The sequence below is a fragment of the Hermetia illucens genome, chromosome 1 (genome assembly GCF_905115235.1).
Source record: "Hermetia illucens chromosome 1, iHerIll2.2.curated.20191125, whole genome shotgun sequence".
NCBI lineage: Eukaryota > Metazoa > Arthropoda > Insecta > Diptera > Stratiomyidae > Hermetia > Hermetia illucens.
Genome location: NC_051849.1, coordinates 205,758,195 through 205,784,953, shown reverse-complemented (window position 1 = coordinate 205,784,953; position 26,759 = coordinate 205,758,195). Strand labels below are relative to the sequence as shown.

The 26,759-nt window shown below is 44.6% G+C and overlaps 1 protein-coding gene across 1 annotated transcript in view; it reads right to left on the bottom strand.

Annotated features, from left to right (window-relative positions):
* The window catches only part of LOC119661179 (protein Wnt-4), a 43,504-nt gene extending 40,854 nt beyond the window's left edge, over nucleotides 1–2,650 (bottom strand). Inside the window, exon 1 of the mRNA XM_038070397.1 lies at nucleotides 2,081–2,650. Coding sequence (XP_037926325.1) covers nucleotides 2,081–2,163 — 83 coding nt within the window. The 5' untranslated portion in view covers nucleotides 2,164–2,650. The remainder of the gene's footprint in view (nucleotides 1–2,080) is intronic.
* Nucleotides 2,651–26,759: the final 24,109 nt, after the last annotated feature.

Sequence of the window (26,759 nt, the reverse complement as noted above, 5' to 3'; positions counted from 1 at the left end):
TCCTGAGAGTAACGCAGATAAATCTGCTGCACTCGAACTGCGCCTCGGCTAATCTGATTGTCTTCCTCTTGGAGGAAGACTGGGTCGGAGACGACCGAACCATCACAGGGCTCCAAAGCTAATATTTTAATTTATTCCACAGCGCAGGAGACGCTGATCAGAATAGACGTAGAGTATGTATTCTCGCGAGGAAGAGTTTGCACGTTTTTCTGTGTCCGGACCTGAGTTCCAGCAACCTATTCGTGGTCAAGCTGGAGCAGGCGGGGACAGAGAACGTGTATATTTTCTCGGCTTACATGGCTCACGAACGATCAGCTCCGCCAGAAGAACTACAACATCTGACGAACACCATAGTAACAAAGAAAGCCAACCTGTAGATAGACTGCGACGCCAATGCAAGGCATACGCGTTGACGGTTGGGAAGAGGTCCTTGATATCACCCTAATAAACGACAATGGGATTCTCAGGGTGGACGACTGGAGAGTGTCTGACCAGAGATCCTTCTCTACTTTTCAGTCTAGATCTCACGGCAGAGGTCTGCAAACCCTTCAGAGAACCCAGGAGGATCGACTGGAGAATGTTAGGACAAGTAATTAAGACCAAACTCTCCGATGCGCAAATTGGTAAGATTGGCACGACAGACGAACTGGAGTCAAAGATCGGGGCTCTGGAAAAGGCTTTCGATACCGTCTTTAAAGTCGATGAAATGAAGATCTCTCCAGCCTCAGGAAGCTGACCTGAGAAACCTTCAACATCTGCTACAGGCAAAAATATTGGCAGCCATACAAGAACTACCTGAAGGAGTACAAGTCGACCATCAGGACCGCTAAGAGGCGACAACATCTTCTAGGCTGGGGGGGGAGTGCAGAGACGCGCTGAATTATCTGGGCGGTACGCTCAAGGTCACCCAGCTCTTGGTTACCGGGCATAGGAACATAGATGGGAATGAGCCAGCGGACTGGCCAGAGAAAGCTCTGCTATTGGCAGCCTTTCGGTGAATACATGCGGTGTTCCGCTGGTGGCTCTCGGGGGGATCCAACTAGGTGAACTCTAAACTGGTATGGGAATGCCGGGAGAGACTGAGGACGCTCGCCTTGCACAATAAGGTCTGCATACTGTGGGTTCCATGTCATTTTGGGTTAGAAGACAATGGGGTAGCGGTAGAACTGGTCAGAAAGGGAGCAGGGACGCCTTTACACAGACCAAAACCCTTTTGTGCAATCGGATGCATATTGACAAATGAAGAGGAGTGGCTGAGGGAACTATACTCAGCGAATTCATCAGGAATGGAGCAGTCTAGGTTATTCATGGGGGGATACGAACCCAAGCGCTCAAAGGATCGTTTAAACCTCACCAAGAAGAGCGTCTAGATTGTAATGGGAATACTCACTAGTCATTGCTGACTAAACTATCACCTGGGGAAGTTAGGGATATCTACAGGCACTGTCTGCAGGCTCTGTGTGGAGTATGACGAAGTTTTGGGACAGTAAAGGACAAAAAGGATTTCAAACCAGTTTGTTGAGCATATAAGGGATGTGTAATCTTTGGTCTGAAATGTAACTATTCTACACAAGTGACAGATACAACGTAAAACTTCTACGGCCTTCTATTTATCTATTGTCTAATATTTTATGTCGTACATTTAGTTGCTCTGAATTTTACTACCTTAAATGGCCATTGAAGCAAAACGCTATGTGACTAATTCGTCATACTATTGACAGTGCCCATATTTCTTGGGCAAATAGACTGTCGTCTAGTCAAGTCACTTCCTTTTTGGGGCGAGACTTTGTTTGCATTTATGTCGTCATCGCGACCATTAAGTGACTTATTTCGCTCTGAAGGTGTCGAAAAGACAAAACGCTTAGAAATACCAAGAAACAAAACAACAAAATGAATCGAAGAAGACATTGTCAAACAACACTGAGTGCTTAAATAAACAAATGCACTAATTAGTGACTGAAAAGATTTGGAATCGATACTTGGGAAATGTGACTAATTAACACTCGTGGAGGGTAAAAGATTGATTTGGAAATGTTAATGTTACTGCCCAGGAGGCGATTGCAATGGATCAGATACTCACCCGTTCACTACATCCCCACAAACAATGGAGCTGAATATCACACTACTGTAGATACAATTAACGAGGATGAACCACGGCAACATAGCTGGTAACTGGCGAATACGGGAAAGATGGAACTAGGTGTGGGCGGTCAGCACGGACATAACTTTAGATAGATTTTTAGATTCCATTAAGCCGGGGGGATCCGTGTTGGATGGTTTGTTTTTATACTTAAATGTTATTAATTGAGTTAAACACTGAATGAATTTGTTTAAAAATTATCTGATTATAAACAAATTTAATTAAAATCCCCGATCCAGGCGGTGGTGGTAGTTAATTTCCTCCCGTCCTTATGTGCAGCAATAAAAACTATTTTCGAAAAATCTGCGATTGGTTCCGAAACGAGTTTATTGCCTATGGGCCGAGGAGTGCGATTTTTTTCGAAGCTAATCTGTTAAATCACTGTAACCCGATTTGTTCGAATGATAAAAACTTAATGATAGGCTTATCCGTGTTTCCATTCACATACCAACACGGCCATAAATACGAAGAAATTGCAAAAGGTACAGAGCAGTTTTCGGATAATATCGTGGTTGGACTTAGCCAGCAAGAAATATGTGAGAACATCTTAGGAGAATGGACGGTGAAGGCGTTGCACAGGCTTCGGCAAACATATACCCGTCCATATACTATGGCTGTGCATACATTCCTGTTTAGGTGCAACAAATATACAAACGAGTAAAAAACCAACGAATTCATCAGAACATAGTTCCAGACAGCGTTTTACGAGTATCTGTGGCGATACACTAGTTTCGGATGTGGAACGAGATGGGATGGGCTCAGTGTTCCCAAGACCACCACTTCGGGGATCCGCCATGCACATAAACACCTATATATGTCCATACATACCTGGCCCAGCTCACCTGAGCGAAACTCACCTCCACCAAGGCAGTGCACGGCCTCACAGCAGGCGTGAGAAAGTACATAAAAAATTTACACGGCCCCGATCTTAGATGGTTTCTTGAATGCACTTGCTCATTGTTTGGCCTGTCAATAAGGCAATTTTTCCAGGCAACTAATATGATCCTACCTACATATGTGCGTAGTGTCGAACGTGATCAATGACGGTGGTGCGCGGATGGGTAGATATGTGGGCCCCAGAAAGATACACTCACGTGATTACCGTCAAATAACTCCACTCGCAGCTCACATTTCGCTTTCGGCGGCTATTAGCTGCTTGCGTGATTTAGTGTTTAGCTAAGTGATAAGATGTTAGTATCTATTAATTTTTAAGATGTTTGAATATTTTATAGCTGGGAGGGGCTAGACACTCTCGCTATTTCACTTTGTTTCGTAAAATGCGGAGCCATTCCGTGGCGAATGAAAAAAGCGAGTTAAGATATTTAAATGTGCGGCGTGATGGGTGGATAATTTACTCATGTATCAATAAAACGCTTTTATAATCATTCGTTGAGAAATCTGACAGTGTTGGGGATCTAATGGCATCGTTTTTGTTATCACCGACCAGCCATAAAATAGATTCAATGGGAGCATGGAACAAATCTTTCAGTGATGGCAGAACCTAGGGTCGCAGGGTGGAACAGTTGGACCCGGGGTGAAAATTATGCAGGTCCCCTCAAAATTGCATAATTGATCTAATTTTCTTGAAGCCAGTGAAAGAAGTCGGGCTCGGGGTGATCCCTCCCCCCCAACCTTTGCTTTCTACTAAACGTGCCTGTATGAACGACATCTTAAAACAAACAGGGTTTCCAAAAAAAGGTATATCATTTTGACAGTTCGTAAGAGCTCTGACATACCCCTATAATTGCAAGGTTGGGAACTGGTCAAAGCCCATGGTCAACTGGCAGTCCCAACTCCCCCTCGGACACCACCTTGTCGTGGTGGGGGAGCCTGTAGTAGTTTACTACTACACTAAGGGTGTCCAAAAATATGAATATGGAAACGATGGATTTAAACTCTCCAAGTGGTAAGAAGTCATAGACTTCGAATCCACCCGCGACCATGAGCAATCATGTCGCGGCCGAGGCGCGGATTTTGGAGGCCTCACCACATTCATATTTGCCTATAGAGCAATCTGTAGAAGGCATGCTTTCCGACTCAGTGGAAAGTTTGCATTTAGTGCCTACGGCGAAGTTAGCCAGAAAGGAAAGTACGGAAACTCTCAAATTGGGAGAAACTGGAAATCCGACTACGGCCGGCCCGTCCGCGGTACTACAGCCCAAATCTACCCGCAAGCGGAAGAGGAAGGCCCGGCAGAAGGGAACTTCGGTCACTTAGGAGAGGGGGCTGAATCCTGCCTGTCAGAATCTTCTCCGCCATCCTTACTGGGAAGAGCGGAAGAACGGGAAGCTGGTGACGTGGACGCTACTGGTTCAACGCCAGTATGTGGAAATGGATCCAAGCGGTCCGAACACCGAACACCCTAAGCCGACGGCAGAAGAGAGCACTGCGAAGGAAGATGAAGCACCTTGGGAATGAGGACATGGACGTGGTTGTACCACTAGGCGCGGTAACGCCCAGAGAAATCGGACACACGGAAGCGGAATCTCCGGCGGAAGGTGGGGATAAACTGGAAACCCCGGTAAGATCCACACTGGACGCACCAGACTCTTCCGTCAGCGACAATAGACTAAGTTTATGTCGAAAAACATAAAGATTGGTCAAATCAACCTGCAGCATGCCAAAGCTCCCTCCTACCTGTTGGCAGCGAGAATGACAAAGCTGCAGGATTTCCCCTATATCTTTTTGGTGCAAGAACCATGGGTTCGATTTAACAGAATCTGTGGCATTGGATCAGTAAAGGGGGCTAGGATCTTCTACGACGAAAGATCCATAAGACCGAAAGCTTGCGTCCTGATGTCAAGACGGTTAGAGGCAACTATGCTGAGACAATATTGTTCCCAGGACCTAGCTACGGTGGCGAGAGGAAAAACATCATAGTTGCCTCCGCTTATTTACCCTATGATTCTTTGTATCCTCCACCGACGCAAGAAGGGATCTGGTGGCGTATGCAGAATCAAGTGGTCTCGAACTCTTAATAGGTTGCGATGCGAATGCTCAACATATTTGTTGGGGCAGTAGCAGATGCAATGCAAGAGGAGAGAAGCTATTTGATTTCATCACTTCAGCTGGTCTTATGACTGCAAACGTAGGGTGCGCCCCTACGTTCGTGGGACCGAGAAGAAGCGAAGTAATTGATCTAACAATCTGTACCCCAAAATTGTTAGAGTTGATTACAGACTGGCGAGTGCTAGACAAGGTCTCACTGTCAGATCACCGATATCTAGAATTCAATCTGACTATTGCGGGCGAACAGTCTGCAGTACAAAGACGGAACCCTAGGAAAACGGATTGGGTAAAGTTCAATGAACTTCTTGGCAATAAAGTACAGTTCCCTAGCCGACTAAGGACTCCTTTGGTGCTGGAAGATGAATTGAAAACTCTGAACTGCACACTTTTAGAGTGCTATGAAGAGGCTTGTCCTATTTCCCGAGGTCAAAGCGGTAAAACGGTTCCTTGGTGGTACCGAGAATTGCAAAAACTCAGGAAATCAACCAGGCGACTTCTAAATCGTGCTTGCAAAAGTAACAAGGACGAAGACTGGTTAAATTTCAGGAACTCACAACGTGAATATAAGAGGCTCGTGAGGTGCTCGAAACGAGACTCCTTTAGAGCGTACTGTGAGGAACTGGAAGGCGAAAGGGAGACTTCAAGGCTGTGCAGAGTCTTCAAAAGGGATGAGTCGGCCAAGTTGGATTCTCTTAGAAAACCCGACGGTACTTTCACGAGCTCCAGACTGGAGTCAGTACAGACCCTCCTGGAAGTACACCACCCGGGAGAACGGGTGAGAGAAGTGGTAGGGGGAGAGTTGACGGTTCTTGTAACCCCTTCAACACGCAAGCGTTGCAAGGGGAACTGGAACACTGCGAAAGCGGTTGTTACCCATGAAAAGGTGAGAGCTGCCATACTGTCCTTTGAACATTTCAAAGCACCTGGCATGGATGGCATCTATCCGACAATGCTACAGGAGGGTATGGAGCATTTAGAGCAACCTCTAAGAAATATTTTTCGAGGATGTCTTGCTCTGGGCTACGTGTCTTCTTCTTGGCAACAGGTTAAGGTAGTTTTCATACCGAAACCTGGGAAAGATGACTATTCTAATCCAAAGAACTCCAGACAGATCAGCTTGACTTCATTCTTGCTGAAAGGTTTGGAGAGACTGGTGGAGCGTCACATTCGTGGAAACGCACTTAGGTCACACCCACTTAGTGAAAACCAACATGCTTACCAACGTGGAAAGTCCTGTGAGTCTGCTCTTCATTCTTTGGTCACAAAGATAGAGGATGCAACTTTGAATGGTGAGTACGCGATGGGGGTGTTCGTGGACATTGAAGGGGATTTTGACTGTGCGCCTTTTCAAAAACTTTGTGAATCCGCCAGAGCGCATGGTGTTGATGATGCTTTAATTAAGTGGATCCATCCTATGCTAACGCAAAGATTGTTGTGCGCTGAGGTAGGGGTCGATCGCTACTTAACTACGGAAGCGACGAAGGGCTGCCCCCAAGGAGGTGTGCTTTCGCCGCTTCTGTGGAGTATGCCGATCGACTCATTGCTATGCGGAGTGCAAAATTTGCCAATACACGCTCAAGCTTATGCTGATGACGTGGCTGTATTTGCTGTTGATCGGGACCTTGGAACGGTGTGTAGGAATATACAGCGTGCCGTTGATTTGATAGACAGCTGGTGCCTTAGACATGGTTTGTCAGTTAATCCAAATAAAACCACAATGCTTTTATTCACAAAAAGGAGAAAACTGGATTGACTTTGTCTCCCTGAGATGAGGGGTACTACCCTTCAACTCTCCGAAGAAGTGAAATATCTGGGAGTCACTCTAGATAAAAAACTTCTTTGGAACAAACATGTAGAGATAAAGATGAAACGAGCTCTCACAGCTTATGGGCTGTGCAGACGGACCTTTGCCTCGACATCGGGACTCAGGCCTCATGTGGTAATGTGGATATATGTTGCCATCATTAGGCCGATGTTCGTATATGCATCCGTAGTGAGGTGGGTTAAGGTGAGACAAAAAGGTTTTCACCGTAAACTAGACGCACTGCAAAGAACTGTTTGTCTGGGTATCACTGGTGCCATGAGCACGACATCCGGCGCAGCTCTGAATGCACTACTCAATTTGCAGTCCCTGGATATATTTATTCGAAGCACTGCAATGAGAGCAGCTCATAGGCTAATTCGATTAGATCTATGGGAAAACAACGGATGTGGGGGGCACAGAGCATTGTAAGAGTTACTGGGAGCACTAAATCCAGTTCTTACAATGCCTTCCGATTCTCGTGTCCCCATACATCTGTTTGGTAGAAGATGTGTAGTAACCCTGAAGCGTAGAGAGAACTGGAAAGACCCAGAGGAATGCGTGGTGGGATATACGGAAGTCTTCTACACCGATGGCTCAAAAACAGAAGAGGGTTCTGGAGCCGGAGTCTACCTCTCGAATAAAAACGAGAAGTGGGCTTTTCCTTTGGGACAATATGCAACGGTTTTTCAAGCCGAAGTTTATGCGATTCTAAGGGCGGCAAACTGGGTGATTGACGAGCAGTTGAAGGGCAGGCGCATCGCAATCTGCAATGACAGTCAAGCTGCACTGAGGGCATTGAGCAGTCCTTTGATCACTTCGAAAATCGTTCAGGAATGTAGAAACCGTTTGAACTCTACGTCTAGATTCAATACGGTGGAACAACTCTGGGTACCTGGTCACTGTGGCATAGAGGGAAATGAAATCTCGGACACTTTAGCGAAAGAGGGATCAATCTCCCCTATGCCGGGACCGGAGCCAGCAATTGGGGTATCAGTAGCATTGGCTAAATCTGTTTTCAAAAACTGGGAACAAGTTTCCCATAACGACAGGTGGCAGAGCTTAAATGCTGCTCGACACACCAAAATTTTCCTCCCAGAACCCAACATACGTACCGCAAAGTTTATCCTGTCGAAAAGCAGGAGGACTTGCAGGTGTATTGTGGGCATTCTGACAGGCCCTAATTCACTAGCTGGGCATATGTTCAGAATAGGAATTACCGAAGATGATACGTGTCCCTCCTGTAATGAGGAAGCGGAATCCACGGAGCATTTCCTATGTGAATGCCCCGCCTATGGACGCATCAGGCATCAGATCTTTAGTGCTGATGTCCTCCAATTGCGACGGGTAGCATCACATCCACTAACGGAAATCCTGCGATACGTTAACGAATCCGGAATATTCCGTTAGACGGGGGAGGCGAGCACAATAGGCCAACACGGCCTGAGTGCTCAGAAGCTGTAGCTTCTCCCCCACCATACACACACACACACACACCTCACTATATTTTTGGGCTAGCTATTCGTCGACACGCGAATTCGATAGAAGGAATGAAGCAAGAAATTTGGTCAACTTTCTTCCATAAATGTTCTATAGACGAAAATCCTCAGCAATCAAAATTGTCCAGCAGGCGAGGACAGTTGGTGCAAATGGCGCAAAGTGGAAGCTAAAGGAGAACTGGATAGTTTTCACCACGAGAAGGCACCTTTGACTGAAGAAGTTCAAACAGTAATCAAACCAATCTACGAAGATTTGTCACGAGATGATCTCTTGAACAGATGTTCAGGAGCAGAGACCCAGAATAACAATGAGTCGTTAAATGCATTAATCTGGACTTTCGCTCCTAAACACCTTCATTCTGGGGCCAAGGTCATAGAAATAGCCACTTTTCTGGCTGCAATTATTTTCAATGAAGGATTCAATGGCATTCTCAAAATTCTAGTGACAATGGGATGTCAAGTTGGTCACATATGTCAGGTTTATGTCGACCGCCGTAATGCAGCGCGAATTTGGCGGTCCGAACGACGATCGACTGACCTCGCTAAAAGAGCCAGAATTGAAACCAGAGAGCAACAATCGGCCTTACAAGACTTTTTTGAAGAAACGGAAGGTACTCTCTATGGACCAGGTAGAGCAGATTAATGGTGAGTTAAAATTTTACTGTTGATAATCACATTTAAATTTTCAAATGCGTTTTTCTCGAAATTGCATCTTGGAAATCGGCTGTACCATAGCTCAAAATCTAACTTACCAAATTCTTTAAAATTATCACGACTTCTTTAATACATATTTCTACGGTCCGCAAACTAGGATAATTGCAATCGAATGGGTCGTTTTTTTGTTATTTATAAAAGTTTGCGGACCGTGGAATATTGTCCACATTAAAATGCCGTTCAGTTTTCCTCAGATGAACACAGCCCTCTTCAGCGTGGCAGCAGAAAAACACTTTTTTTGGAGATGGGTGTATAAATTGACACGTATTCCGAAAACTAGCTATGATATCAAGCTGAAAAATTTATCGCATATACTAGAGATATCAGTAAACATATGGTGAAAAAATCACGTTTCTATCTTTATCCAGTCCTCCAAAATAATTTTTCAAAAAGGCAAAAAAACGGTCTTCACACGGGATGACCCCCTTAACGTGCTTGTATGAACGATATCTTAAAACAAATCCTCGCTTTTTGTTCCATGAAATCAAATTTTGATTAATTTCATTCACCTTTGACAGTATTTCCAAAAGAAGTTATAGCATTTTGACAGTTCATAAGAGCTCTGACATACCCCTATAAATAAGACAAAATTCTTTCAAAATGTGATCATTATTCTGTCTTATATTAGTTCCCTATTTACTGAATAATTGCAAGGTTGGGAAGTGATCTAAGCCCCTGTTCCACTGGCCGTCCCAAAGGCGGCCTGTCGACGGAATACTTGAATGGAGTTGTTGTTAGTGTTGACGGATCTAAGCCGTCAACTTTCGCCACATTTCCCTAGGTTCCAGGATAGCCGTACCCTAGTGGTTAACCATAGTCAACTTTACTTTAAACTACAATACGGCGTTCAAACCATGCTTTAAGAGAGGCACTAAGTTTAGTTTGTTTTAGTTTTGTTTTAGTCATGAATATGCGAATGAGAAGAGAGAGAGAAAGAAACGAGCAACTGGGTCAAGAGAACTTAAATCTTTGGATCGGCTTCGAACCGCTTATGTCCTCGTCATTGTAGAGATTCAACAGCCCATGTTGGGCCTTGGTCTTCAGGATGTCCTTCCTCCAACCATTTCCATTCATTGATCAGGTCCACCAATTTTAAAATCTAAGTAGGGATGCACTGTCTTCAACATCGAAATCTGCCTCTCGTGGCTTTTCTACCTGTGTTCGTCCTTCTGTTCCCACTTCAAATACGCTTTTGGATATTTGAGTGTCGTCCATACGTTGAACGTGACCAAACCATTACAACTTCTGAGGACTGATTATTTTTGAGACTTCAAGGTCGTCAAATATTTGATACAACGCATAGTTGTATCTAATTCACCATTGGTCGTCCACTCATTTAGCTCGTTTTATTCTCCTCAGGACCCTCCCCTCGAAAGTGTTGACCAAATTTTCGGAAGTTTGTATCAAGGTCCGTGTTTCACATCTGGAGCATAGCAAAGGTCTTATTATCGATATTTATACTCGGAGCTTTGCTTTCTTGTGTATGCAGCTGGATTTCAAAATGGGTAGGACTAAGTAGAAGGCCTTGTTTGCGAGCTGACGTTTTATTTCGTTAACTTCATTTTTATCTTTCATCAGTTGTATACCACCGAAGACGTGGAATGTGGTGATTAGCCTCCTTAATTTTCGCATATCATATTTTCGTCTCTGTTGTGGACAGGGCATATCACACTTGTTAATCACTCTTGCAGAATCTTCCCCATGGAAAGTTTCAAAAGTTACCGCTGACGTCTACCATGCGGTTATGCGGGACTTTTCCCCATTAAGGCCACCTCCTTCTCTACCCACTTCCATCGCCCATCTCCGCCCATCGCGGGGCTGGATCAGTGGCAGTGAAAGAATACATGCTCCGAATCCTCCGTTATGTACTTGTAAATCGGGCACTCCGAAGATTCATTATGACCAAATCGGTGGAGGTATCCCCGATGACCACCATGTCCGCCTGGAAACTTTGTCAAGTTATAGCCCACCGTACTAAGTCTCTGGTTAATCCAGTTTTCTACGTTCGGTGTGGACTTATCAGTCCAGCGTCCTTTCTGCCATTCTACCAGTGATAGATCCTTTGTTGACTGTCGTCGATCCATGTTAGGCTCACCGGCTTCGCGAATTCGTAGGGCTTCAATCGTTTAGATTGATGAAGTAGACAAAGTCCCAGCTATTATAGATGCTGCGGCGTTGGATGTTGCTTGGTTAGCGCAGTGTGTTTGGAGGTCGATAAGTCGATAAACCGCTGCCATTTTTCTTCTTTTGTTAATATTACCTAGCACGATTGTCCACGCAGGTGTTTCGTACAATAACACCGAAGTAACCACTTTTGAAATGAGTTATCGATGGCTTTATTTTAGGTCCCCTATATTCGGTAGTATTCTAATAATCAACGAGCTGATGTTAGACACATTTGTAGCTGCATAACTTCGGGCACCATCTGCAGCCCGAAGTTCAACTTCTGATCGAAAATCACCCCGAAATATTTCAGAACAGGCTGGGATTTAATAACTTCGTCACCGGCTAGACGTATTCTTCCTGCGCTTAATGATCAGAACTGATTCTGTTTTGTGATCTGTGAGTGGATAGTCCAGCATTTTCCAACCCCGACTTTATCTGCCAACGGAGCTTGTTAGGGTTGTAATTTCATTTCATTTGCAAATTTGTCAGGGAGATGCAACGTTAGCACTCCGTTATACATTATACTCCACAATAACGGATCGAGGACTGATCGTTTTGGTACACCACAGGTTGTACGGTATTCTTTAGGGCCCTCATCTAAGTTGTAACGAAGTCGCTTTTTTATTGGAAACTCGAGAACAATACGTATAAGGTACGCCACGCCACCAAACCTTGCCAGTGCCACAATGATTTGCTTCAACCTCGTCGAGTTGGAGGCATTTTTTACGTCGGGGTTTATCATCAACATTTGTTTCCTTCATAAGCCGATTTCGCCAGATTTCTAACCAGATTGGCCGTTGATTTTCCTTTCCCGAATCCAAAATGACATTTTGATAGACCGCCTTCCGTTTTGCTCGATTAGGAGTAATATCGAAAATATCGAAAACTTTTTCGATAACATTCAAGAGGCATATTGACCTATACGACGAGGGTTTGCCTAGTGGCTTGTTTGGATTCGGGACTGAGTATCAATTTTTGTGTATTCGCTGTGCATGAAAAATATCTTCTATCAAGAACGCAGTAAATACTTGTGGGACAGTTGTTGGGAGTATCCCTACTGCCGATAGTTATGTTCGGTATGCCATCTAAGCTGGGAGCCTTGTTGACCTTGATGCGCTTCCATTACCTCTTCGTCGCTTATCTCTGGTAATATTCTGAGGGAGCAGGACATTAAGTATGTCGCTCAGCGACTTGGGACGTGTAATCAATCAGTGGGCAACGCTATCCCCTTGTTGGCTATAGTCCTTGTATGATCACCCCGAGAGTGACTGTCAGCTTCCCTGCAGAGCTGCTTGGAATGCATGGTTTTACTCTTTGCGATAGCCTGGTTGGTGTAGCTCCTCATATTCTGGCCTGTTTCTGTTGTATTCCTTGGGAGACTGGTCAAAATCCAAGAAAATTGAAAATCGCTACGACTCCCGGGTCGACAAAATGGCCAAAAATGTAAAATAGTCGGATTTCCACGAGCGGAAATGCAAGAATTTTCACGCTACGATATCGGGAACGCGAGATATCGCAGAAAATCCGCCGCCACGGAGACTAGCCAAAATCCAAGAGAATTTTAAATTTCCACGACTCCCGGGTCGACAAAATGACCAAAAATGCAAAATCGTCGGATTTCGGTGAGCGATGCCTCGATCGAGAGGGAATGCGGCCCAGATTACGGAAATGCAAGAACTTTCACGCTATGGTATCAGGAACGCGAGATATCGCCAATTTGTCTTCGCTTTAAGGATCCCATTTCCCGCGCATGGAGGCGTCAGAAGCCAACTGCCTTCGCTCCAGAATCTGTGCAGTCGTGTCCATTGCATTCCTTGAGAAATTTGTACCTTGCAGCAATACCTCCGAGAATGTTTCTTCATCGAGCTTTCTGGCAGTCCCTCCTACATCTGGAGAGCTGCGTTGCTTTCGTCGAAAGGTGTGCCCCATTTGAAAGGCAATCTGTTGATGTTCGCTATACATGTAATGCCTGCTAACATGCCATTGGAGATCCTTAGCTAGGGTTTCACTCATGAATGTTATGTCTATTATAAAACCCAATTCCCATCTTCGGGATGTGTTTGATCCTCCAGTGTTTGCTTCCTTTCAGCGTTTGCTTTGTACGCGTTGCGTTCTCCTCTAGATCTATCATAGGAGAATCTGATTTTATTCTACGTAAACTCTTCGAATAGGGAACTTCGCTTTTGCTAGCAATAATGAAGGCATGAGGTCGGCCTCTATTTCCAAGCTTTTTATTGATCTCAACCCTCATCCAAGTTGGTTCCTTCAATTTCTTTTCAGTTTTCGCTGCGAAGACAACTAATCTTTCTTGAGGTGGCTTCTCCGTGAGTTTTTGACCTTGACATTATTGAGGGAGAAAGTTACATTCGTAGTTTGGGTTGCAGATTCAACCGTATCCGGCTTATGATTTCTTGCGTCCTGTCTGTCTATCTGTCACACGTACCTTTCGCAGAAACGATTGATTGATTGACACGAAATTTGGTGAAAAAGTGGGAACTGTGAACCTCCCTCACCCATTATAATACATTGCTGCCCGTTGAACTTAAGGGGAGTTCCCATATGCGCAAAAGTGAGATGAACATTTTTTCAACCAATGTAGCCATGCGGAATATTAAATGAAGAGTTTCAATTTGCACTTTTCGAAGCAGATATTAGTTTTGACATTGGTTACAAGGGTGAGGAGTGCAGGGGGATAGTTTGCTCGAAATCCTACCATTATTAATAAAATTATAGTAGGCCAAATCGCCCTTTGAATATCGGGTAATTCAACGAGTATACACTACGAGTTATATATAAGGGGAACCATCGTGTAGTCAAATATTCTTATATAAAAATCAGCCTACCTGAAGCGTCAAGCTTCCGGTTTCTTACTTATTTGGCATTTGATGGCTGGCTTTATTTCTTTCAACATTGACAATTCAGTGTTTCCATTATGCTCGATCATAATTCTTGTAGGTTCTGGTTGTATGAGGTAGGTTGAGTTGTATGCGGGGGTAAATAAAGGCGACCACCTCTTACGTGCGTCACTTTCGCCCTTTACTTTGTTTCTCGATATGATCTCACGTCGAAAATTCTGGACGGACATCTTTTGGAGACTGTGCCCCGCGGTCGTTTCTCGCAGTGTCTCCTCGTTCCCAATCTTTGCGATGGAATCAGCGAGCGATATCTTCACAACAATCGCAGTCTTTCCAGGCTTTCATAAAATTACTGTTTCTTTCCGTTATCTTTTTCTCCAATTGGGGCGTGTATGTTAGCAACCCATATATGAAGAAAAAACTTTGCTTCAATGCGAGGCGCATATAATATATCATGTCCAGATTTCAAGCCCCATTTCATTGAAAGTCCTTATTCACCATAAAAGCGCCTCAAAAGGCACGTTTCCTTGGTAGCTGCCCACTTTTCAGGATAGTGTTCAACCTCATTTCGGTTATCTTGCAATCATTCCAATTCATTTCCTGGACTGCTAACAGCACTACATTGTACTTGGCCTTGCGGAGTAGGTCGTTAACAGCACTAGATTTGTTTTGTGATCTTACATTGCACGACCTAAAAACATAGTCATCCTTTCGCTACCGCAGTTGTTTCCATGGTTTCCATCCTGTCCGAGGCTGCTCATCCTGTTCCTCTACATGATATTCTTTGGTGGATCGTTGGTTGTAAGCCTGTCGCACAGAATCCCCAACCTCCAGAATCGGTTTAATTTCTTTAGACCTCGTGACAAGGGGGTGTGATCAGGTAGGATGTAGTATGGTAGATTTATTCTGATTCAGCTGGGTGTCCACCTGCACTTACTTTCTCATTAAATGATTGTGAGTGAGTTGAATTTTTTTAGCGTTGGAAGTTGGGCAGGGTTGAGAACTCCTTAAGAAAAACAACTTGTTACGAATTCATGGAAGGAGCTTCGGACAGGATGGACTTTAAAATGATGATTCTGGTAACGACAACCGAACAAAAATTTTCTCGTTTTCTCGTTGAACGTGCGCTCCCTGTACAGACCGAATGCTGCTGAGCAGCAGTATAGCTATATAAGGCTAATGTAACAGTAAGCCATGTGCTTGGATTAGATGTTTTAGTCAGTCAAAATGAAACCTACTGTTATCGGCTTTGAAAATATAAACGAAAGGCTATACACTCTGCCCTTGCGAGGCAAATTTAGAAACATAAGCCTCATGAATGTTCACGCCTCAGAGGAGACTACATAGGCGGAGAAGGACACCTTCTACGAGGTAGTTGAGTGGACCCCCGAAGCTTGTCGAAGGTAGTATATCAAAATCATATTTGGAGATTTCAACAGCCAAGTAGGAACGAAGCCCGTATTCAGGCGATACCTCCCATAAAGATATCAATGATAACGGCCTATGGAGTATTCAATTACCAGAATCGCACGAAATGGTTGTTGGAAGTACCTGGTTTGCGCGGAAAGTGGTCCACAAACAAAACTTGGGTCTCTCCAGATGGGACCACTTTCCACCAAATTGACCACGTGTTGATCGAACACCGCCATCTCTCAGCCTAGATGAATGTCAGAACATATAGGGGGCCAATATAGACTCGGATCCCTATCTCGTTGGCATGGCGCTCCGAGCTCGAATAACAATAATACCCAGAATCCCCGCTGACAATCAGGTGAGAGTTAACACTGAAGCCATCCACAACACAGTCCGCCGCAATCCATATAAGAGGGAAATAGATGCCGCAATGACAGCTGTCAATAGAGATTCTGGAGATGAAGCATCAAAAAATGATCTTCACAACCACCTGAAGACCGTTATCATAAATACGGCCACAAACATACTTGGCCCCAGCCGCAAAAAGCGTCCGAACGGCTAGTTTGACGATGAATGTAAGCTAGCAATGGAACGGAAGGATGCTGCATACCGAGTAATGCTGAATTCTCAAAGAACGCGGGCACGCGCAGAGACTTATCATGAACTCCGGCGAGCGGCGAAGCGACTCCACAGCCGGTAAAAGGAAGCCTGGGAAAACCAACAGGTTCACACGAAAAGTACAGGGAGCAACCGCACCAGGCACAGAAGGCGGAAGTTTTACCAACAAGTCAGCAGGATGCAGCCGAGACAAAGAGGGAAATTTAATTCTGACAGAATAGGCATATTGGAGCGATGGGTTGAGTATTTTGATGAATTGCGCAACAACCCATATATCGGCAAGTTGGAGGTCCCGCCAACTAAAGGCGATGGACAACTACTACCACCACCAAGTAGAGAAGAAACAATGGGTTAAATATGGAGACGACCAATTACACTAAGCGGTTCATCAACTAATGCTCAAGATGTGGCACAGTAAATCAATGCCTGACGATGGGCATTATATGTTCCATACATAAACAAGCCGGGACACCGGAAGCTGGGCGCCTCAGGTATGAAAGGTTTTGCTTGCTTCTTCTGTGAGTATATTTGAGTGCGGAGCTATCGCATTTGGTATTGAGTTACAGTAAATTCACTCTGAGCTACTGTAACTTTGTTACTAATGGTATGATTTTGATCAAACTTGGGAATAATATGCTTCATATTACATTCTATACTGCTGCCTGCGATGAACTTAAGGGGGATTTTTACTGAATTTTACAAAAAATATGGCAATATTAACTTAATTTGAGCAGATATCGATATGGAGAGTATTTTGAGGCCTGAACATCATACAGAGACAGCTTCATGATTTTTTCAGATTTTTCGGTTGGGTAGTTTCTGAGAATGGGTCTGTTAAAGAAATCATCACTTTCCACCCATCCTACTCCTCGCTTTTTGAGCAAATCTCAAAATTAAGGCCAGAAAAGTACTAATCGAGACCTTTCATTTGATACCCAACATGACTATATTTGGTGAAAAGAAAAATCTACACCCCCCCTTTTGCATGTATGGGGACCCCCGTTAAACTCAGCGTAGAAGGATATCACTCACTGCAGCCTGGGTGTTCACAGTTCCCACCTTCTCACTAAATTTAGTGTCAATCGGTGTAGCCGTTTCTGAGAAAAGTTCGTGTGACAGACAGACAGACAGACCTGTGAAGAGTTGCCAGATCTCCCATCAGGCGCGTCCCTTCGTGTGGATAAGGGAATGCTCGACGGATGCGAAGGAATATGCACATATACGCATTTGGAGGTGTGCGTGTATGGGCATGCTTATGCGCAGGGCGGGTAGGTGTGAAGTAAACGCCCACTCGTGGATAAAAATTGGCTATGGGAAGGATACCTAGAAATGAAACCAAACATGGAGGAACAGAAGGAGAATAAAGTTAGGGTGGAGGGCTTCGGAAGCCCAGTACCGGCGGCTTTTGGGAGTGGGCAAGCAGTGCCTCGGTGGTGGATGGCTTGGCCACCGTTGCATCGAATACTACAAGTAGCCTGGACAAAGAGGCATTTAAAAGGAGTATATCACGCCTGACAACGCCGGTTCAAAATACATGAAAAGGTGCCCCACAAACTGGTCATTCATTAGCCCATATTGGAGTGACTACACCTGGTCGGAACATGCCGCAGGGCTTAGTGTTTGGTCCATTTAGGAGAAGCTCGACGATCCTGCGATCTTCTTCCAAAATCAACGTCGATGAAGGAAAGAAATCAGGGAAACTCCCGGTAGGCTAATAAACCCGCAAGCGCCCAGTGGGAGAACCTAGCAGAGGAGGAGCTTGAAAAAAGGAGTAGAGAGGTCGCGAACGGTTCTTTCGGATCCTCACAGGACGCGAAAAGGCCAAAAAGGCCTCTCACCGGCAAAAGGGAAGACAGTCAAAGTTACAAAAATCGTGGAAACTGCCGCGTCGGCTCCAATCGACCCAAGTGAGGCAAAGGCCCAAAAGGGAACTAAGGAAGCATGGACCAAGGTTGGCGGAAAGAAAAATACGAAACAGAAAAGAAAATCACGGCCCGGATTAATTATCATCTCCAAAAACAGGTGATATGACTTACGCTGATATCCTCAGGAAGGTCAAATCCGATCATGAGCTGATGAACCTTGGAGAAAACGTCAGCCGAACCAGACGCTCTCTAAAAGGAGATTTGATGCTAGAGCTGAAGAAGTCTCCGGGCAAAACGGTAGAAAATTTCCTCGGCAAGGTGGAGAAGTTCTTAGGAGAAGAAGCACAAAAACGGACCAGAAAGCTCAAGATTGTTATATAAAGTAAGGAGGATATCCGTGGCGCTTCAAAAAAGCAGTTCGAACCATTTTGCTTACAAGATCCCGCAATGAGGGGACTGAGGAAAGCGTAACGAGGCACGCAAACGGCAATCATAAGCTTACCAGCTGAAGCAGCGTTCAAACTGCTGGCGGCTGGAAAAGTAAAAATAGGTTGGGTCGTTTGCCGACTCAGGAAGCAGGTGTCCCTTAAGCGCTGCTTTAAATGCCTGAAATTTGACCACGTAGCGGCGAAATGCACCGTTGACCGTGACTGGTCAAAAAGTTGCAGAAAATGTGGGGGGGAAGGTCATATGTTCAGAGAGTGCAAGGCTGGGCCTGAATGTATGCTTTACAAGGAGAAAAAGGGAGTCGGCTGTCGGTACGTTGCAGGTAGCCGCAGATGCCCAGTGTTTAGGTGAGCCTTGAATGCAGTAAAGAAATGAGGTTGATACAAATCAACCTCAACCACTGCGAGGCAGCGCAAGACCTTCTTTTGCGGACCATCTGTGAGAAGGGAATCGAAACTGCCATAATCAGCGAGTATTATCGCAATAATAAGAGCGGTGCCTGGAATGCAGATGCAACTGGCAAGTCGGCAATATGGGCGTGTGGAAATCAAGCCATTCAAGAGGTGATGGAGTTTCCAGAAGTTGGATTCGCCAGAGCAAAAATAGCTAGTATCTATATATATAGTTGCTATGCTCCATCAAGCGCGACGATAGCAGAATTCGAAGGAATGATGTGTATGCTAGTCTCTTCAAGGAGCTTTGCGTAGAGGCAGACCAAAGTCTCTGGGGAACAGTGCACCGGATGGTTATGAAGATGAGAAAGCGAACACCACAACTGACCTGCCCGCATCTTCTGCTCGATATCGTGATGGCACTCTTCCCTCGGATAAAGGGGGGGCAAACAGCTGTAAATTCACCAACATTCTAGAATTCAGCTCCAAATTAAAACTAGCCCACGTTGGGCGCCGATTCGTCATTTTAATTTAATTGATTACTAATTGAACATTTTTGTACATAATCCGAATTTTCTTCTTGGTAAGCATTTTAACCAAAGAAATTAAGGATAAAAAACGGTGAAACATGTTTCATGTAAACCTTAAGCCTTCTATCAGATAAATTCAAAATGACGTCCTGGAATTAGCTAAGTCTTGCGGACAAGGTCTTCCCTCCCAAGAATCCTTATAATATATTTAATGTTATAATTATCTTGTATCTGTTCCTTTTTGTTGATAAATAAAAACCATGAATTGCATAAACAAATGGAATTTATCTTAAAAAATTGCAGTGCAATAAGTATCTGCTTGAAATGGATCTCATTAAAAAAAATCAAAATGACATAATCAAATTTTAGCCTTTTCCTGGTCTTCTTTTTATAAACATTCATCGGCTGACGTTATTGATGCCTTTTAAACGATCAATTTATGCTAAACACTTCGCCCTGCTGGCATTTTGCGCGAACCAGAAAACGTACCACAAAGAATTTCAACATTTTTAATAAATTCATAAAGATTTTTGGAGTTTTTTTTTCCGGATTTCAGCATCTCTCCAGGTTGTCATTTACCTTCTTTTTTGTTGATTCACTTAAATTAGAACATCGATGGTGGTCGATTAATTACGAATTGACAAATTTATTTTGGAATTTTTGGGCATTGATAATGAGATTTGGAATGTGGTTGTTCGCTCGTTGGAATCACAACATCAATTTAGAGAGGATTGTCATGGATGGGTTGAACTAATGGGCCTTTTTCTTGAGAGGGGGGAGGGCTCACTCGGCAGGTTTTGTGGGGGTTGTTTAGATTTTTGGTAGTAAATATGGTGTGGTTGCCTTTTGTTTCCAAAGCTTTTAAAGGATAGATTGAACTTCCTTTTTTTTCAGAGGGGTAAGCTTTTTTCTAGTTAATGGTCTCAGTTGAGGGGCTCAAAGGATATCCAAGCGCTGCGTCCCTAGCGCACGAGTCTATTTAAGATTCAAGTCAACTCACCTAGTCAAGTTTCTCGAGTTTTTTACCTGACCAAATCTCCCAATTTTAAGATATTTTTTGAAAAAAATTTCCAAAGGGAAATCTTTTAAGCTTTTTTCAAAATTGATAAACTTGTCGTCTGGCAGTCGGTGTGGTCCAATCCGATCGACGTAATTTAGCCAATGACCAAATAACCGTACCACACGGCATCTAGGTGGCATATGGACATATTTTTTCAGGAGGCCATTGGGAACCAGTATTCCAGCATATGTGGTGGTCTTTTGAAAAATTCAAAAAAGGGAATTTCAATTATCGAATTGGGGTTAATGCCATTCCTCGCTCAGGTTCGATCCGAACAGAAGATTAGTATGTTGTCACGTCATCGTTGAATTTGTGATAATTAACAAGTTTAAAGGTGAATAAATATGAAAATGGGCAGTGAGCATTCACGGGTCTTAGTCATTAGTGGTAGTGGTTTTGGGCTTCATGGTGATAAGTCTAGCAGCGATTTTAATAATCCCAAAAAAGATGCTCGAATAATATGTTTGTTGTATGGGATCAACTGGATCCGCTTGTAATGAAGACATTTCCAGAATGTGATGTTTTAATTACTTTGTTATGTTTTTTTCTTGGAGCTTTTTTTCATGCCAATTGGGGCGAAGAAACGGATATATTATTTATGGTTATGTTTTTGGACCTCACACGTTTTGTGCTAAGTGCAGATTAACGATTTCAGTTTTGCATAATCAACTAATTTTAACAGTTAATTAGGGAAAATATTTGAGTGAAAAATGGATGATGAACGACCGCCTGAAATCAAAACGTCCGGTTGTTTGCGATGACCAGGAATTTATTTATAGAAATTGCTTATGGTGCAATCGTTTTAGGCTGATTTAACTGATTAATGACACTTAATTTGGCAGAATCTTTAAAAGCTTTTGGAATAGAGATATTGGCTAATGACAGCTTGGAATATTCAGATTTATCTTTGTTTTTTACAAAATCAAACTCGTCTTCTGTCAAATAAAGTAAGGTAATTGAGGGTGACCTATGCAATCCGAAACTTAAAATAGCCAGGGCTCTATGGACTCAAATGATATATCTGTGACTGGTCCTTTGGAGTTCCAGATTCGAACGAGACCCATGACCTTACCTGTCAAAGATTTTTCTTCATCTTCAGAGGTGTCAAAATATTAACCGGAATTTACTTACGTCAAAGCAGGCAGATGATCGGAGGATGACATCACGCCCTGAAATGTATTATTGACAAAAGCGATTTTATTGCAAAGTGGCTTGCAACACCGGTCTCCGTCAAGCTATCGAAGTACTCAGGTTCGACATATTAAGAAAAGCAGAAGTGGCAGTGACAGCTCTATTGCTGGCTAAGGAATATAATGGAATCCATTGTCATGAGACCGCTACCGAATAGGCCGCCTTCGGAATGTGTGACGCAGAACAGTTCGAAAGGCCCTTTGGAAAATATATTCTGAAATCGATATTGGTGGCGCTTGGAAGTGATTGGTGTACTATGCCTCGTATAAGCGGCAATGATAACCATTATCATCATCATCATTATCAAGGGCGCAACAATCGGTATCTGGTCTAGGACTGCCTTAATAAGGAACTCCAGACATCCCGACTTTGCGCCGAGGTCCACCAATTCGATATCCCCAAAAGCTATCTGGTGTCCTGACCTCCGCCATCGCTCCATCTCAGGCAGGGTCTGCCGCGTCTTCTTTTTCCACCATATATATTGTTCTTAAAGACTTTCCGGGCTGGATTAAGTGACCTGCCCACCGTAACCTATTGAGCAGAATTTTATCCACAACTTGACGGCCATGATTCTTCTCTTGAACGTGGCTAAGAGTTCGAGATTTTTCCTGCTAAGAACCCAAGTCTCCGAGGAATGCATGTGCCTGCTCGATCTGGATGAAGGCGTTCTTCCCATGATATCGATATCGTCAACATAGGCCAGTAGTTAAGTGGACTTAAAGAGGATCGCACTCCTTGTATTTATCTCTGTATCACGGATCACTTCTCGGGGGCCAGGTTAAGGAAGACGCATGGTTGGGCATCCCCTTGTCGTTGATCGTTGTTGATGCCAAATGGTCTTGAGAGCAATCCTGCGGCTTTTACCTGGCTTCGTACATTGGTCAGGGTCAGCCTAGTCAGTCTTACCACGTTCGTCGGTATACCGAATTCTCTCATGGCCGTGTGCAGTTTTACTTTGGCTATGCTATCGTAGGCGGCTTTAAAGTCGATGAAGAAATGGTCCATATTCCAACAGTTTTTCCATCGCTTGTGGCGGAGGGAAAATCAGATCGGTTACCGATTTGCCTGAAGTGAAGCTTCTTTGGTATGGGCCAATGATGTTTTGAGCGTATGGGGCTATCCGACCTATCTACATAGCGGAGAATATCTAATAGGCGGTACTCGGCAACGTGATACCTCTATAATTGCAGCACTGTGTGATATCTCCCTTTTTATGAGTGAGGCAGATAATGCCTCTTTGCCAGTCCTCAGACACTGATGCACTGTCCCACAAATTGAGCATGAGTTGGTGAACCGCTTGGTGTAATTGGTCGCCTCCATATTTAACCAATTCGGCTGTAATTCCATCGGCTCCAGGCGGGTTGACTTTTTCACCCGATGAATTGCACAGACTGTTTCTTCTATACTTGTGGTGGCAGTATTTGTCCGTCGTCTTCAGTTGGCGGGACCTCCAACTCGCCGATGTTCTGGTTGTTCAGTAGTTCATCAAAATACTCAACCCATCGTTCCAATACGCCCATTCTGTCGGAAATCAGATTTCCCTCTTTGTCTCAGCAGGATGACCATTGAGGTATCTAAGGCTTCATCCTGCTGACTTGATGGTAAAACTTCCGCCTTTTGGGCCTGGCGCGGTTACTCAATGTACTTTTCTAGTTCACAGACTTGTTGGTTTTCCCAGGCTTCTTTTTTCCGTCTGTGAGGTCACTTCTCCGTTCACCGGAGTTCGTGATAAGTCTCCGCGCGTGCCCGCGTTCTTTGAGAATGCAACATTACTCGGTATGCAGCATTCTTCCTTTCCGTTGCTAGCTTAAATTCATCGTCAAACCAGTCCTTCCGACTCTTTTTGCGACTGGGGCCAAGTATGTTTGTGGCCGTATTTATGATAACGTTCTTCAGGTGATTGTGAAGACCATTTGTTGATGCATCATCCCCAGAATCTCCGTTGACTGCGGTTATTGTGGCATCCATTTCCCTCTTATAGGTGTTGCGGAGGGCTATGCTGTGGATAATTTCAATGTTAACTCTCACCTGATTGTCAGATGGGATTCTCGGTGGTATTGTTATTCGAGCTCGGAGTACCATGCCAACGAGATAGTGATTTGAGTTCATCTTGGCCCCCTAAATATTCTGACATTCATGGAGGCTGAGAGGTGGCGGCATTCGATCGACACGTGGTCAATTTGGTTGAAAGTGGTCCCGTCTGGAGAGGCCCATGTATGTTTGTGTACTGCCTTCCGCGGAAACCAGATACTTTCAACACCATTTCATGTGACACTGCTAATTGAATAATCCGCAGTCCGTTATCATTTGTATTTTCGTGTAAGCTATGGGAGCCAACGTATCGCCTGAATACGGGCTCCTTCCCTACTTGGCTGTTAAAATCCCCAAGTATGATTTTGATAGCATATCTGGGACAGGCTTCGAGGGTTCGTTTTACTGCCTCGTAGAAGGTATATTTCGCCGACTCTGCAGTCTCTCTGTAGGGACGTGCACGGTAATGAGGCTTATATTTCTAAATTTGCCTCGTAAGAGCAGAGTGCATAGCCTTTTACTTATGTTTTCAAAGCCGATAACAGCGGGTTTCATATTTTGGCTGACTAAGAAATCTACTCCGAGCACATAGTTGACTGGATGGCCGGTATAATACATGGTGTATTGACTCTTCTCCAGGAAACCGATGCCTGTAACACTGTTACATCAGCCCCTCAGGGCAGAGCTTGACAGCTCCATCTCTGTACAGGAAGCGCACGTTCCATGAGAAAATGCGCAAATCGCTATTCCTTTGTCGTTGCCGGGTTCGCCGTTGTGTTATCCGTCCAGTCCGAGGCTCCTGTTGTGGGTTCGTAACTTCGGTTTTTCGTGTAGGGTTGTCAACCCTACTCAACCCCCAACCTGGAGGACCAGTTGGTACAATTTCTCCCGTTGTTAAGCGCGGGAAACTCGCCTTCATCCTTCTCCGTCTGCAGCTTTTCGTTAAGAAAGAGTTCCCAGCGGTCACCAGGTGGAGGTGGAGATAGGGTTTGGTAGTGGAGCTGTTGGTGTTGATTCAGCAGGCATTTCCCAGGTTTTATGCTCCATTGTGGGTACCAATCCACGTTTCGCCCTGGGACCTATAGTACCATTTGACCACGGGAGCCGTTCAGCTGAATCTAAATCACTGCCAAGCCACTGCGACCTGCTAGCACAGAAAGTATATGAGGAGGAAATCGATGTTGTGATTGTTTGCGAGAAATGCAAAAGCCTCCATCACGGCGTCTGGGAAACAGACATGGGTGGAAAGGCTGTGGTGTGCGCTTGCGGCAATCGAGCCTTACAGCAAGCAATGAAGCACCGCGAACACAATTTTGTAAGGGTTAAGATAGATGGCCTCTACATATACAGCTGTTATCATCATCATCATCAACGGCGCAACAACCGGTATCCGGTCTAGGCCTGCCTTAATAAGGAACTCCAGACATCCCGGTTTTGCGCCGAGGTCCACCAATTCGATATCCCTAAAAGCTGTCTGGCGTCCTGGCCCACGCCATCGCTCCATCTTAGGCAGGGTCTGCCTCGTCTTCTTTTCCTACCATAGATATTGCCCTTATAGACTTTCCGGGTGGGATCATCTTCATCCATACGGATTAAGTGACCCGCCCACCGTAACCTATTGAGCCGGATTTTATCCACAACCGGACGGTCATGGTATCGCTCATAGATTTCGTCATTGTGTAGGCTACGGAATCGTCCATCCTCATGTAGGGGGCCAAAAATTCTTCGGAGGATTCTTCTCTCGAACGCGGCCAAGAGTTCGCAATTTTTCTTGCTAAGAACCCAAGTTTCCGAGGAATACATGAGGACTGGCAAGATCATAGTCTTGTACAGTAAGAGCTTTGACCCTATGGTGAGACGTTTCGAGCGGAACAGTCTTTGTAAGCTGAAGTAGGCTCTGTTGGCTGACAACAACCGTGCGCGGATTTCATCATCGTAGTTGTTATCAGTTGTGATTTTCGACCCTAGATAGGAGAAATTGTCAACGGTCTCAAAGTTGTATTCCCCTATCCTTATTCTTGTTCGTGCTTGTGTTTGACCAGTGCGGTTTGATGTTGTTGGTTGATTCGTCTTCGGTGCTGACGTTGCCACCATGTATTTTGTCTTGCCTTCATTGATGTGCAGCCCAAGATCTCGCGCCGCCTGCTCGATCTGGATGAAGGCAGTTTGAACGTCTCGGGTGGTTCTTCCCATGATGTCGATATCGTCAGCATAGGCCAGTAGTTGGGTGGACTTGAAGAGGATCGTACCTCTTGCATTCACCTCAGCATCACGGATCACCTTCTCGAGGGCCAGGTTAAAGAGGACGCATGATAGCGCATCCCCTTGTCGTAGACCGTTGTTGATGTCAAATGGTCTTGAGAGTGATCCTGCTGCTTTTATCTGGCCTCGCACATTGTTCAGGGTCAGCCTAGTCAGTCTTATTAATTTCGTCGGGATACCGAATTCCCTCATGGCCGTGTACAGTTTTACCCTGGCTATGCTATCATAGGCGGCTTTAAAGTCGATGAACAGATGGTGCAACTGTTGTCCATATTCCAACAGTTTTTCCATCGCCTGCCGCAGAGAGAAAATCTGATCTGTTGCTGATTTGCCTGGAGTGAAGCCTCTTTGGTATGGGCCAATGATGTTCTGGGCGTATTGGGCTATCCGGCCTAGCAAGATAGTGGAGAATATCTTATAGATGGTACTCAGCAACGTGATACCTCTATAATTGCTGCACTGTGTGATATCTCCCTTTTTATGTATGAGACAGATTATGCCTCGCTGCCAATCGTCAGGCATTGATTCGCTGTCCCATACCTTGAGCACAAGTTGATGAACCACTTGGTGTAACTGGTCGCCTCCATATTTAACCAATTCGGCTGTAATTCCATCGGCTCCTGGCGGCTTATGATTTTTTAGCCGATGAATTGCACGGACTGTTTCTCCTAAACTTGGTGGTGGCAGTATTTGTCCGTCGTCTTCAGTTGGCGGGACCTCCAACTCGCCGATGTTCTGGTTGTTCAGTAGCTCATCAAAGTACTCA